Source organism: Prionailurus bengalensis, chromosome E4, assembly GCF_016509475.1.
Source record: "Prionailurus bengalensis isolate Pbe53 chromosome E4, Fcat_Pben_1.1_paternal_pri, whole genome shotgun sequence".
NCBI lineage: Eukaryota > Metazoa > Chordata > Mammalia > Carnivora > Felidae > Prionailurus > Prionailurus bengalensis.
This window is the reverse complement of record NC_057360.1, coordinates 17,076,267-17,091,343: the sequence shown is the minus strand read 5'-3', so window position 1 is coordinate 17,091,343 and position 15,077 is coordinate 17,076,267. Positions and strand designations below refer to the sequence as shown.

The following is a 15,077-nucleotide window of genomic DNA, read 5'->3' as shown; positions in this document are numbered from 1 at the left end:
GGTGAAGTCACAGCGACCCCAAGTGGCCATTCTGGTAAGGCACCCTCTGAACAAGGTGCTGCCTTCTGGGGGCCAGAAAGTGGGGAGTGGGCTGCAGAGACCCACATGGAGGAGAGGGGGGAATGGCCAGAAGCTTCCACAGCTTTCCTCCTCACATAGCTGGCACATAAGGGCATCTGTGCCCTTATTTGTGTTAAAGGACTGGGGCAAAGGAACCAGGAGAAAGCCAGGTGGGAACTTGTCGTCTTCTGCTTTGGCTTCTTCAGCAGGGAGCGCCTATTTACAGTAAAGACCCAGAGATATGACGTTCCTGCGGGACAGGGGGTGATGGGCCATGTTTATCATTAATCTCACTGGCAACAAGAGAGCTGCATTCTAGAATATTCCTTAGTATTATTATTTTTTAATATAGGTTTGTGGGGTCATACTTTCCCTTAAAGTCAGCATGGGATTGACTGCTTCTCTTGATGCTTGAATGTCGTCCACACTCAAAAAATTGGTAGATGTCCTCCAAAACCTGATTCATTCAGGGAACCCTGGAGAAGCATCCACCGTAACCCAAGATGATAAGGATGGGGAGCCTGGGAGCTTAAACCTCCATGATAGTAAAAAGTAGATGTTGCCCATCTGGTGTGATTTCAGGGGCTCCCAGGAGATCCTCTGTCTCTCTCCAATTATTTCCCATCTATAAATCTCTAGTACCCAAATTCCACTGTTGGAACTCTTCCTTAAGAGGGGCCCTCCATTAGATCCCTGGTTTTCGTGAGTTATTTTACCAGATCGGCTATTGCCTGTGTTATTCGTTCTGCCCGCAATGCCCTTTCTCGGCCCAGATACCTCTGATCCTTCAAAACCCAGTTCAGATATGCCCTCATAAGTCTTTCCAGCATTCCTGTCACCCTTGCTATGCTGCTTCCATGCATCACGTATTTCTTTCACTATGCTACATTCTGAATTAAAATATAAAAAATCAAGGGGCACCTGGGTGGGTCAGTCAGTTAAGCACTTGACTCATGATTTCGGCTCAGATCATAATCTCACCGTCATTGGATCCAGCCCCACGTAGGGCTCTACAGTGACAGCACAGAGTCTGCTTGGAATTCTCTCTCTCTCTCTCTCTCTCTCTCTCTCTCTCTCTCTCTCCCTCCCTCTCTCTATTCCCCTCCCTTGCTTACATGTGTGCATTCTTTCTCTCTCTCTTCCTTTCTCAAAATAAATTAAAAACACATTTAAAAAACTTTAAAATATAAAAAAAAGTCAAACCCCTTAACTCAAGACCTTAGGGTCTAGTGAGGAGACCAACATGAAAACTAACAGTAACAACATAATAACATCATTGTTGTAAAAACTGAGAGATGGTCTGCAAACTTCTTGGGCACAGGGTCCTCAATCTGCCCCTCCCTTTGAGAGCAGGTGTCCTGTGAATGCACTAGGGCCAACCAAATCCCTCACCCAGTTTGGTAGACTTGAGGTTCACAGTACTCAGGAGATGAGACCAGGGATTTAGAGATGGAAAGGGTCCCCATTTCTATGGATCTGCCTGAACCCCACCAAGCCTGCAGATCCCAGATGTCATTCATGGTTTTGCTGGTAAGAGGTAGCAATCTCAGCTTCTTGGGCCTGCTTCTCCCCATGACTTCCCTCCTAGCAGCAGGAGGCTGGAAGAATAGGTTTCCTAAACAGAGGAAAGTGAGTCATTCTACGTTCATCACCCAACCCACGGCCCTTGCGCTGCAGGGGACAATGTGCTCATTCCTCTCGCTCTTCAGCCCTAATTAATCTCTTCCTGCTCGCGTGCCCCATCCTGCCCACCAGAGAATTCCATATCCCCTTCCCTCGACCTTTCCTAATCTTGGCTAGCTTTCAAGGTTCAACTCAAGTCCCTCTTCTAGAAAGCTTCCCTTGGTCACTACAGGCATGCTGATCCTGTCCGCCCTCTGAAATGGTTTCCTTAGTTAGCAAGCCCATGGTGTAGTGCCCAATTACTGAAATTCCAATCAGCTAGTCCACTCCTCTGGAGGATAGGGACCCTCCTCTCATAGGGACAGGGACCCTGCTAGGACATGGCAGGAAAAAACAAAGGACTTGAGTTCCAAAGCCAGTTTTATTGTGTATTAGCTTTATGACCTTAGTCAAGGAATGGACTTCTCGGAGCCTCTTTTTGCTCATCAGTAATGCCTTCCCAGCAGAGCCGCAGGGGGATTAAGTGAGGTAACAGGTACGAATCTCTAAGAACCTATAGCTAGTAGGAGTACTCTTGACCATCAGACCCTCAAAAAACTTGCCTCAATTTTTAGGCCTCATTTCTTCCCTCCCTTTCTTTTTCATTGTTCTTCTAGATTCTCCACTGCATGAAACTCAGAGCTTGGTGTATTGTGGGTGCTCAATAAATACTTCCCTCCTTCAGTACGGATTTCTTTTATATCACTGAGGGCAAGGGTGATGTCCATTCGGCTCACTCTGATATCCCCAGTACCCAACCCTGTGCCTGGCACAGAGGAGGCCCTCAATAATGTTTGGTGAGTGAATGAACTGCATGCCTTTGGGAGTTCAGCGAAGAATGGGTATGCAGTGAAAGAGTTGAGAAAAGCATCAACCTCCAAGCCAAACAAAGGCATGGAGAGTGGTGGTTTCCCATGGGATGAATTTTCTGAGCTGTTGTGAAGAAAAGGGAACAGAGCCATTCAAATGCCACCATTTTCAGGAGGTGGATGGAAAGATAAAGAGAGCATTGATAGAGAGCAATGGGGTCTTTAAAAAGTGAGAAATCCCTAGGAGTCCGCAGAGTCCTGATGTATAAGTGTGCTGGATACGCCTCGGATACACATTTTCTTTTCCAGCAGAACTGTATTTTACCTGCTGGCAAAGAGCAACAATTCACTTGTAGCACAGGAAGAAAGCTGCAGAAAATCAAAAGAAAGCAGCAGGCAGGAACCTATAAACGAGTCCCACTTTCCCATCCCCTAGACAGAAAGCCTGGGACGAGAGTACTTTAAATTCTGCTCTGCAGTTTTTCTGGGAAAAGACGATTCCGTTGTAAATTATTGAACATTTCATTTAAGCTTCATAAATAAGAAACTCAGATGAAAACGTTACATGTTAGATCCGTTCGGCAACATATAATTTCTGTCTTACTCCCTCGATCTGTCACCCTTCATCTACGTCAGAGAATTTCTACTTCATTATAGGCAATTGAAGGTTTCAATCAGATGCCTAAGAAAAGTAGTTTATGTTCCAAAGGTAACCTAATTTCTCCAACCAAGGATGTACCTGGGACTCGCCGAACATATTGACGGAGATAGATGTGTGCTTCCAACGTTTCCGGGGGCGTCGCAATCACCCACTCAATCTAGCGGCAGGTACTCCTCCCAGCCAGGGGCCAGCTCCTCGCTGACAGCTGGACTTCCAGAATCGCTTGTTTCATCAGAGCGAACAGGCTAAGCCCCAGCAAACTGACAACAGGTGTGCCCAGGACTAGCCTTTACCTACCTGGGACACACAAAAAAGGACTCAAGGTCCTGGAATAGTTCTCCGAGTGAGGTAATAATAAAACCAGCTACTATTGCCATGGGCCAGGCACCATCCTGCACTTAATCCTCACAGCCACCGTTCCAGACGAATACCACCGGGTTTCCCATTCTACAGAAACTGAAGCTCAAAGATACTAAGTATCAAAGTGACGCAGATAGAAAGTGGCAGAGAATGAATGGTAACATAAGTTTGGCAGACCTCAAAGTCTGTCACTCTTCAAACTTTACCTCCACTGGTGTCGACACTTCAGAGGAAGAAAGAATGAAGGGTTAGGAAGTGGGCTGGAGCTGGTCTGAGAAAGGGAAAAGAGGGCTGGCTCTCATACACTCCTTCAAGGGAGCCTGGTTGGTAAGGCCTGGCAGGTACTGTCTCACTCAAGCATGGGGACATTTATTGCTTTGGGCTGGACTAAAGCTCTACTGACGAGGGGATGCACAGCCCTCTGGCTACCATGCAGCGTTCTCCTTCATTAAACCAAACCATTTGTTAAGGAAAGGTTGCTCAATGCATTTCCTGTCAAAGTCATTCCTATTACCTCAGGAAGCCCGGGGAAGTCACAGCTGCTCAGGGGAAGGGACGACATTGGGGGAGGGGTGGGACATTCCAGTTCTCCTAAAAGTCCCGAATCCCTGAGGCCAGAAGTCTGAGTGTCCTCTCCAGCTGGCCATACCCTTACTCTTTGCCTTAGTTTCTTTTCATAACTTGATGGTGTACTGGTTTGAATGGTGTCCCCCCTCCCCACCCCCCACCCCCAGTTCATGTCTAACTGGAACCTGTGAATACGACCTTATTTGGAAATAGGGTCTTTACAGAGGGAACCAAATTAAAATGAGGTCATAACAGATTAGGGTGGGCCCTAAATCCAATGTGCAAAGTGCCTTCATAAGAAGGGGAGAAGACACAGACACACAGGGAGAATGCCACGTGTTACAGACTGAATGTTTTACGTCCCCCCAAAAGTCATGTGTTGGAAACCTCATTCCCAGTGTGATATTAGCAGATAGGGACTTTGGGAGGTGATTAGGTCATGAGCAAGTAGCCCTCATGAATGGGACTGGTGCCCTTGTAAAAGAGACCCCAGAGAGTTCTCTTGTTCTCTTGTTCCTTCCACTGAATGGAAACACAGCGAGGTGACGGCCATCTATGAACAGGTGATAATTTGATGTTTTTGTATTTTTCTACAATCCCACTTCTAGTAAATGAGGGTGAGTTTGTGCTAGTTTGATGCTAGAATAATGGTCCCTAAAGATGTCTACATTCTAATCCCAGGAGCATGTGACTCTGTCAACCTACATGACAAAAAGGAAATTGTAGGTGTGATTAGGTTATCTCGGTGGGGCCAATATAAGAACAAGGGTTCTTATAAGAGAGATACAGGGAGATCAGAATCAGAGTAGAAGATGGGGCAAGGGACACAGAGGTCAGAAAGAAAAACAGATATGAAAATGCTATGCTGTTGGCTTTGAAGATGGATTAAGGAGCCACAAGCCAAGGGAGGCAGGAAGCCTCTAGAAGGTGGGAAAGGCAAAAAAACGATTTCTCCCCCAGAGCCTCCAGAGGCTGCAACCCTGCTGAAACATTTAGACTTCAGACCTGCTGATGCTGAACTATAAAATAACAGACTTGTGTTGGTTTGAGCCACGATATTGTGGTAATATATTACAGCGGCAATAGGATATTAATACACCGGTCAAGCCAGTTAGTCTGAAAATGAATATGGGAGACAGTAGGGAGACACCCCAGATAATTGCAGGTATCCTGGGAGGCGCCCGGTGATTCTTTGTATTAATCCCCCAAAGGATTTCCCCAGAAAAGTTTATATCCTTTAGTTGGACAGTTTTTGTGTTTTTTCCATCTTCCCAGAGTCCCCTGGAAGTCAAATCTAAGATTGAATCCATAACTTTAAATACCCTGGCATCTGAATTAACAACCTTGGTAGGGAGCCCACAGCAGCAAGGCTTCTGCCTGCCCCTATGTTAAAGGCCTGGTAGCCTATTCATCCAGTGTTGCTCCCTAGAAGGGATCCCGGAGTCCCCATATGGTTTCAATCCCTATCTATAAAAGGTGCAGATTGATGCTCACAGCATTTGAGAAATGCTTTAGGGGCACCTGGGTGGCTCAGTCGATTAAACATCCAACTTTGGCTCAGGTCATGATCTCACGGTTTGTGGGTTCGAGCCCTGCGTTGGGCTCGAGCCCTGAGTTGGGTTCTGTGCTGACAGCTCAGAGCTTGGAGCCTGCTTCAGATTCTATGTCTCCCTCTCTCTCTCTGCCCCTCCCCCCACCCCCATGCTCTGTCTCTTTCTCAAAAATAAATGAACATTAAAAAAAATTAAAAAAAAAAAAAAGAAATGCTTTAAAGGCCCATATCCATACAATCCCTCCTCCAATTCACAACTTATACAACTCCTTTCACCAGCCGTAACCAACTTGAGACTCTGAGGACCTTTGGAAGACCTTCCAAAGGAGAGCACATTTCTCAAGGTCACTAACAAGGGCAGCCTTGCTGCCTTCCCGACGAGACCAGCAGTAAGAAGGAAGCTGCATGGAGCACTTCATCCTGTTGACTTGGTATGGATTTCCTAAATGTTGAAATTGGGATTTCCTACTACGTAAAATTAGGAGGAGATTCAGGAAGGACTAAACATAAGATCTGTACAGGAATCTAAGCTTATTTTGCTTCCCTCCTCTCTGCCTTCCCCACCACTGACACACACACAGAATAATGTTTGTTTCTGCATCTACCGACAGATTTGGTGCCTGGCACGGAGTATGGAGTTGGAATATCCGCTGTCATGAATTCACAGCAAAGTGTACCAGCCACCATGAATGCCAGGACTGGTGAGTAGGACTGCTACAGAAGCAGACCAGGATGCTGTGCAAGCCTGAGAAGCCACGGAGGCTTGTGGCTTGCTTGTCCTGGCAAGGGCCGGTCAGAAGGCAATGCCCCCTGATGAACAGGTCCCTGGATGACAGTTATCAGCCTAGGAACAACATCTACCTGCAGATCGTTGATCTCTGTGCCTAACCTCTGCTATCAATATGCAGGATGGTCTCACTCACTTCCCCACAGATCTGTGCATGGTCTCCCATGGTCTGGTGGGCTGCCCCCAGAGGTGGAAAATTCGAAATCAGTTGGTGTCATAGCAAGTCTTTCTAATATAATACCTCAGAGCAGGCAGAATGTGATGTCCCTCACCATGGATGACAGAAGCCCTCAGAAAGGTCATAGGGATAAAGGTTTAGACTTGGAAACAACCCGTTAAATCTAAGGGCAATGGAAAATTCCACTTGAGACCCTTGCCACTCAGCATCTGACATATTTGCTTCCAAATTCTGGGTAAATTTCAAAATCACTCTGGAACTTTAGGTACAGGCAGCTGGCATGGGGTGGGGATTTTGAGCCAATCCCTGCTCCAAGGCTCATTCCAACATAGACAACCTCTCTAAGAGAACCACAAGGACACAGGTCCCCAGGAGTTATCAAACCTAATTACCTGTACACCCATGGCCAGATCAGTCACAATGGCCTCAGGAACAGGGGTAGCTACTATTGCCAGGAATGTCATATCCCTACTTGATGGTGGCTCCTATTTTACCCTGGTTGGATTGCTGAGAAAAGCTGGAAGAAAATGAATATGGAAAGCTTGATAATGGAAAGCCAGCTTTGTCCCAGAGGTATGTCCCAGAGGTGGATGTATTCCTATGGTGTTGGAGCTATTAATACCTTTATGCAGATTGTCCATCTATATACCAAACCCTTGGCCATCTTTCAAAGGGAAGGTACTTAACAAAATGTGACAGAATTGTCAGCAATGACAAGCTAATCCTCATGGTCAGCAGGCCTGTTTATAGGTTAGAAATCCACAGGGAGGTCCAATTCCAATAAACACTGGCCCTTGTATGGAACTTGTGTGAAATAGGCCACTTATGTTGATTCACAGAACTCGATAGTCCCCGAGACCTCATGGTGACAGCCTCCTCGGAAACCTCCATCTCCCTCATCTGGACCAAGGCCAACGGCCCCATTGACCACTACCGAATTACCTTTACCCCGTCCTCCGGGATTGCCTCAGAAGTCACTGTGCCCAAGGACAGAACCTCATACACACTGACAGATCTAGAGCCTGGGGCAGAGTACATCATTTCAATCACTGCTGAGAGGGGTCGGCAGCAAAGCTTCGAATCCACCGTGGATGCCTTCACAGGTACCAGGGTAGCAGACATCCTAGCTGGGCTCAGGGATCAATGGATCTTAGTATGAGAAAGTCATCTAAGTAGCCTACTCTTCCAACGCCCCCATTTTGTTTAGAGAAGGAGGAATGTGGGTAGAGAAAGAAGAGATCGAGGATAAATTAACAAATACATCGAGACGGAATGGTTGGAAGTAAAGGGGAGAGAGGAGAAAGGCTACCTACGTACCTGAAAATTTGTATCTGGTTTTCTAAAACCTGGACATAGGGATTGATTCTGTTCATCTTTCCCCATCTGCACTAAATCAGTGGGCATTCAGAGGATCCATGGGATCATGTTAAATTTCTCCCAGGACAAAGATTTTAAATCCTGCGTGAGTATTAGGAAGAAGTATTATGAGGTGTTACCCTGCTGAGGGCATTCATTTTTCAATATAAGGCTTGGAGAAAGGAGATGGACAGGACTAGAGAGTGAGGGGCTGTAAGCTCTGAGTCAGCAGGTGAAGGTACAGTCGTAATTGATAAGGAAAGCAGATCCCTCCTAACTGATAAGGAAAGCAGATCCCTTCAGTCAGAGGGCTCTCCTAGCCCAGTGGTCCCACCACCTCGTGTGTGTTTCAGAACCATCATCTTCTCTGCTTTGCAGGCTTCCGCCCCATCTCCCATTTGCACTTTTCTCACGTGACCTCCTCCAGCGTAAACATAACCTGGAGTGACCCATCCCCTCCAGCAGACAGACTCATTCTGAACTACAGCCCTCGGGATGAAGAGGAAGAGATGACAGAGATCTCCCTGGAAGCTACCAAGAGGCACACTGTCCTGATGGGTCTGCAGCCAGCCACCGAGTACATCGTGAACCTGGTGGCAGTCCATGGCACAGTGACCTCTGAACCCATTGTGGGCTCCATCACCACAGGTGAGGTGGGAGGGCTCAACAGCAGGTGGTGAAGGGGGTTCCTACAGAGGTCTTTAACAAGTCAATGAAAGTTACAAAGAGAAACACCCAAGAAGTAGGGGCCTGCCTCACTTGGCTAGAGAGGGTCTGTGAGCTGTTCTGAAAGAGCCACCTCTTCCAGGGCTGCATAAAATGTATAAGATGGGAAGCTTCCATTGGGAAGGTAGGACAGAGTCAATGTCTTGAAGAGGCCAGGGCTTGAATGCATTGGTCCAGAGGTTCTCACACTACCAGCCTGAAGAGAGTTAACCTTCAAAAGGAAACTCCATCTCTTGACTGCTCAGTAAGGTCACTCGTACAAATGATGCTTCCTCAAAATTATGTGGGACGAGCACTAGCATGCGGCCATGTAGGAACCTGGTACTCAGAGAGTGGGGTTGGTTTGCATGTGGTGTGGAAAACACAGGCACTGTGAGACTATTGGGTCAAATTCATCTCATCATTCTCAAATGTAATCCCAGATATGGGTATGCATGTGGCTGAGGACATGTGTATTTGGGTGGTTTCCTATATAATGACAAGAACCCACTAACTAGACAAGTACATTAAGCACTCAGCTGGTTTCGACCCTGCAGTCCTCCAGTAGTCAAAAAAATGAGGTACCCAGTACAAATGAAATACAGTTTCGGAAAGTGGATTTGTTCTGGACTCGTGCTCTGAAATCCCTCTACAGTCAATAGGCAGTTTTTCCAAACTGAACCATAGGTGGCTGCTAAAAACTAAGAGAAACAGAGTTGGGTTTGTCTAAGAGAAGCTGCTCTAGGGAAAATGACTATGTTACTCCCAGTTCAAAAGAAAACATATGAACTTAAAGGAAAGTTCCAGTTGGCCTTGACACAGCTAACAGTTGCTGCACAGCACAGAGCTTGCCAGTTCGACCTAATGTTGTTAAAATATTCTCCATGAACATGGCTTTAGCCATACCTATGACTTTTAATTTGAAACTTGGGCCTAATCATGGCTTTAAGGATGCCCTAGTACAAAGGGCTTGTCTGTCCCTGCGACACTATTAGCTCTTGGTCCACAAGAAACCAAGGATAAGAATTGCTTTCTCACACTGTGCTTTTCTGTCTTTTTCCCACAAACACGCGGGTCCTTGTAGGAATTGATCCCCCCAAAGACATCACAGTTAGCAATGTGACCAAGGACTCAGTTATGGTCTCCTGGAGCCCTCCTGTTGCATCATTTGATTACTACCGAGTATCGTATCGGCCAACACAAGGTAATAAAGTCACTTGATTTCTCACAAATGGATGGGATTTGGTGCTGAGTGACAACTGCTCTGGGAGAAATACATATCCCAGAGGATATCACCCCTGCCTGCATTCTCCCCCTCTCTGTAGCACGCTCCTTCACAATGAGAGTGGGTTAAGGAGGAGCAGGCAAGAAACCCTGAACTCACCAACTCCTCTCACACACGGCTGGACTATATTCACCCAGAAACCAGGCCCTCAACCAGCAGAGCAAATCATGGTAACTGGTCACCATTATCTAGGCAGTCTAGTGAGAAACAACCCCCCCAAAAAATCTGCCAAGATCCAGGGTCATGTGCACTTTCCCGAGAGACTAGTCCAAGACTAGAAGCCTGGGGGGATTCCTAAAGACTCGGCTGAGCCAGATGGAGCCTTAGAGGGAGCCACAGTGATGGTGGTCCTATTTCTACCACTCCAGCCAAGTCAGGAGTCAGAAAAAGTTGGCGCAGACCTTCACCCTGCCAGTTCCTGCTGTGCATGCCACATTGTTAACAAAGTAGAGGGCATGCCCACTTGCAAGGAGGCAGTGGGAGGGTTTTCCAGACTACCCTGTCTCCGGGCTGCATAGACCCCTCTTCACAGTCCATGCCTGTTAGACTGCCTTAAGAAGACAAGCTTGTTAGAAAACTAAATAAACCACTTTGTTGTTGTTGTTGTTGTTGTTGTTGTTCCAAGGAACCTATAAAATGAGGAGGTGGGACCAGCATACAAGCTCTCCTCAAGCTCCAATATTCCCAGTCCATGAACCACTTCTCTTCTTTCCCCACCAAGCGCTGAGCTTTGCACCCATCTGTGCTTCATGACAAAGTGCTGCCAGAAGCTTCTATGTAGATAGACTATACCATGAGCTGTGTTGAAGCATCTGCTGAACTTTAACAGTGGCTTCTGCTCTTCCTTAGTGGGACGGCTGGACAGCTCAGTGGTGCCCAACACGGTGACAGAATTCACCATCACCAAGTTGTATCCAGCCACTGAATATGAAATAAGTCTCAACAGTGTGCGGGGCAGAGAGGAGAGTGAGCGCGTCTGCACCCTCATTCACACAGGTAGGCATGTCTCCCTGTCATGAGCCAAGTCAGGATGCTGGCTGAGGACCCACAACAGACAGAAGAGGCAAACAGTAGAGTTGTTCTGGCTAATACAGAGGGCACTGGTCCTGGGCTCAGAGGCTCCATTCTTGGGTGTCCCTCTGACTCACTGTGTTATGCAAAGCAATTTGCAATTTCTCTCCCCACTGATATTCCTAATACTGGAAGTTTAGACCTTATTGATTTGGGTCAGAAATTTTCATGGAATTTCCAGTAAGGAAAGTGACCTTTTAAAGACACATGATGAAAGTGAATTCCAGAACAGACATCTGAATCATCACATCTAATTAAAAGAAATTTTTTTTAATGTTTACTTATTTTTGAGAGGGAGGGAGAGAGAGAGAGAGAGAGAGAGAGAGAGAGAGAGAGAGAGTGAAAGGAGGGGGGAGGGTCAGAGAGAGAGACACACACAGAATCTGAAGCAGGCTCCAGGCTCTGAGCTGTCAGCACAGAGCCCAATGCGGGGCTCAAATTCATGAACGGTGAGATCAGACCTGAGCCAAAGTCAGACGCCCAACTGACTGAGCTCCCCCAGGCGTCCCTCACATTTAATTTTTTAAAAGACTCAGTCAAGTAAATTTTACCTCAGAGAAGGAAAAGTTGATTATATCAGTAATAACCCATAGGGTCCTGAAACTCTTCATCCTCTGTGGCCAGAAGCCACCAAGTGGCTGCATTTGCTATTGCTTTATGCTCAAAAGGTGGTGGCCTTCCTTTAGAAAGTGAGCCCTTTGGATGCACCTGAGAACAGGGCTCCCGCAACAGCTCCACTGCTTCTCCTTCTCAGTCAGCCCACCATGCTGAACTAGGAAAGATTTGCTGTAGAAGTCACCATAGGGGACAAAGTTTTCTGTCCCCAGACCCCAGATCTAACCTTCCAGTGAAGCTATTATTCCCACAGCGCATGGGAAAACATCCAACCTGCCTCGTTAGAACAGCCGGCTTTCCTGAGGCTGCTTAATTTCCTCAGAGAATGGCATTTCCTGAACGAGGGAAAGGTAACTTGGAATTCCTCACTGCTTTTGTAGATACTCTCACAGGCCCAGAAACATCTGTAAAGTAATGGCCTAAAAATGTTCCTTCAGAATGTTCAGAACCTCAAGAAATTATTCTTCTAAAAGACACCACAGGGTATTCTCATCTTCCCTAGTCTCCTCACAGGCCTGTGACTACAGATAACCCAGCAATATTTTTGGTCCAATATTTCCTTTCCATCAAATTATCTGTGACCATTAAAGCATCAAGAAATATTGACCCAAAGTGATGCCCAATGAGTCAAAAGAAGCCCCCCTCTCACCTTCCTGAAAGTCTTAGAAATTCATAGTAAAGAAATTAGGCTCTTTCTCTTTGAGAACAAGAAAATGAATTTCAAGAGCCTCCTACCCCCTAGGGTAAAAGAAAGCAGCAACTTGGGTCAAAACACCTCATCTTGGGTTTGTGGTTATAAGCAGCAAGTATCTGTAAAGCAGATATTCAGTAGTGCACCAACCCAAACCACCCTCCTTTAGGTTCAAGCAGAGCTATTGGGAACTCCCGACAACCAGATGACCCACAAAAATATCTTATCTTGTTGTTTTAATGTAAGGTCTATGATTTTGCAATTGGGAGAAATGATACTCCTTTAGGATCTCACACTTAATCTCAGAGGGATCAAGCTAACTGTAGTCTCCCAAGACTTTTCCTCTTTGTCTCTTCTCATAAGGTTGCATTGGAAGAACTTGCTGAAGACACAGATGATGGATGCAGTTGAGATATTAAAACTGAACAAAAGTTCACAGTTGTTGCTTTCAAATGAGGAATACGGGCAAGCTATAGAAACCTGCAGTTAGGGGTCAACAGCACATCTTGGTCCCCAGAAGTAAATTACATGATACTTGGGTTGAGTTGATACTTAAACTATTCTACTAACCCCATTTCTAAAATAAATCCCAACCTTATGGAAGGGAAGCATAGTAAGAAACATATGCATAGAACATGGGCAAATAAGAATAGGCACACGGTCCCATGATGAGCAAACTCTGTTCCCCCCAACAGGCACCACTGGCCTTTAGCCTGGAAGAATCCCCTTGACTCTATGCCACAAAAAGGATACCCAGAACTCAATACAGAGGAAGTCTGTGGTAAAGCAATCATCATATGTGGCTTTAGAGGCAACCTGAGTCCCATTCAGTCATTCCACGAGCATTTATCGTGTACCTTGTAAGTTCCAGGCACTGACGCTACTCCTTGACCTCATGGAACTCCCACCATACTTTCCAAAGTTCATCAACAGAGATCGTTCCACAAAGCATACCCCTTGTATCTGTGAAAGTGCAAATAGCCTGGGAAACAAATTGTCTCATTAACTAAAGGAATATAACAATTCCTACATGTTCTGAGTTTCTCCCTCTACGTTTAAATGTCTAAAGCACAACAGCCATACCTCAGAATCCCCCATAGCACCTGACAGTGCTCCGTATGTAAGAAGTTAATGAATACATTAAAAGGAAGACCTGAGACCAATCAGGGCAAAACTGGGTACTTGGGAGGAAGGACGAAGGGGAGAAGAGAATGAGATCAGAAGGGGAGAAAGGAAAGAGGTCTCCACTCACTTCATCATTTTGTATGGCACAGCTGCAGACGTGCACGATGGGTGAAGCTGCAGGAGATAGTTCGCTGCAGTGCCTCCTACGTTCACCTGATATTCTCCGGTTCCATTTCAGCCATGGACAACCCTGTGGATCTGATCGCCACCAACATCACTCCAACAGAAGCCCTACTGCAGTGGAAGGCACCAGTGGGTGAAGTGGAGAACTATGTCATTGTTCTCACACACTTTGCAGGTGAATGTCTACAGGCCTGTGTATCAGGCAGGTGGGAAGGGTGGGGACTGGGGCTGAAGGCTAGTATGACAGTTTTTGTTTTTTAAAGGACATTTTATCAAGCTGAGGAACATATTAGAAGTTTTCCTGCTTTACTTTTACTCTCAAGCTCTCAAGATGTCCCCAAACTCTGCAAACAGTACCAACTCTGGGAATGCAGAAGGGCCGAATCTGAAATGTACAAGGAGGGCACATAAACAAAGGCAAATACAAAAAACAGAGCAATAGCACTTGGAAGACAAAACTCAGAACTGAGCTAAGACATGGCCCCAAATGCTATGGGCTGGAACGCAGACTTTTCTAGATATTTACAGAGCGAGAAAACCACTAAAGCACCACGCACGGAGCAGATAATATGTGGAAACAGGTGACAAAGGATCCAGGCCTAGCAAACTCCTGTTGCTTTAGTCTTGTCTACCCATATCCAACCCAAAAGGTTGATCCAGCATGAAATCTTGAGTTTCAATGTCTTCTTACCATGCTTGTTCACCTTACATTATTTGAAGTTGAATAGAGAAGCCCAAAGCAAAATAGTGTTGAGTGATTCAAGTGTCTAGGCCTAGGAAAATTACTTGCCTGGCCAAATTATACATGTGATCACAGAATTCTTGTGGGTTATACCCGGGAGTCCAGAGAACAAAGATACCAGAAGACAAAAGATAAGCAGATGTCTTGATTTTCAAAAATGACAGAGGAAGCCAGTTTTTGTAAGCTGCAAAGTAAACAGATGGTCAAAGCTTGGGAAAATAAAAACCAAAACAGACTATTAAATAAATTGGGAAAAGAATTAGTGGATATAGCATACAAGTACAGGTTCACTAAAAGTTTTACCAGAACCACTTTAGGTCCCCCCCCTTTTTTTTTAACTGGTCAATCTGCTAACACACTTGGATTTCAGTAAGGTATTAGAAAAACCCACTTATCAATTTGACAATAAATTTCATACATTGAAAAAAAATAAAATATAATATAATATGGTTAAGAGTGAAAAAAAAAAGAACTCAGTTAAATGTTTAAAAAATAATTACATTAAAAATATACATTAATTTAAGGAAAAAAAGAAAGAAAAACCCACTTATCACTTAGATGGAAAAATACATGATGGATCATGTTTGGAGTTAGAACTGTAGCTGATTGGATGACCCTCCTCAAGGAACGAATATCATGACTATAACTCCACCAGAACCCCGCTATGT

General features: G+C 45.6%; 1 protein-coding gene across 1 annotated transcript in view; it reads left to right on the top strand.

Annotated features, from left to right (window-relative positions):
- The window catches only part of TNR (tenascin R), a 410,686-nt gene that overhangs the window by 361,828 nt on the left and 33,781 nt on the right, over nt 1–15,077 (top strand). The window contains exons 10-15 of the mRNA XM_043569008.1: nt 6,283–6,372; nt 7,476–7,739; nt 8,371–8,640; nt 9,782–9,901; nt 10,832–10,978; nt 13,723–13,842. Of these exons, the coding sequence (XP_043424943.1) occupies nt 6,283–6,372; nt 7,476–7,739; nt 8,371–8,640; nt 9,782–9,901; nt 10,832–10,978; nt 13,723–13,842 (1,011 nt within the window). The remainder of the gene's footprint in view (nt 1–6,282; nt 6,373–7,475; nt 7,740–8,370; nt 8,641–9,781; nt 9,902–10,831; nt 10,979–13,722; nt 13,843–15,077) is intronic.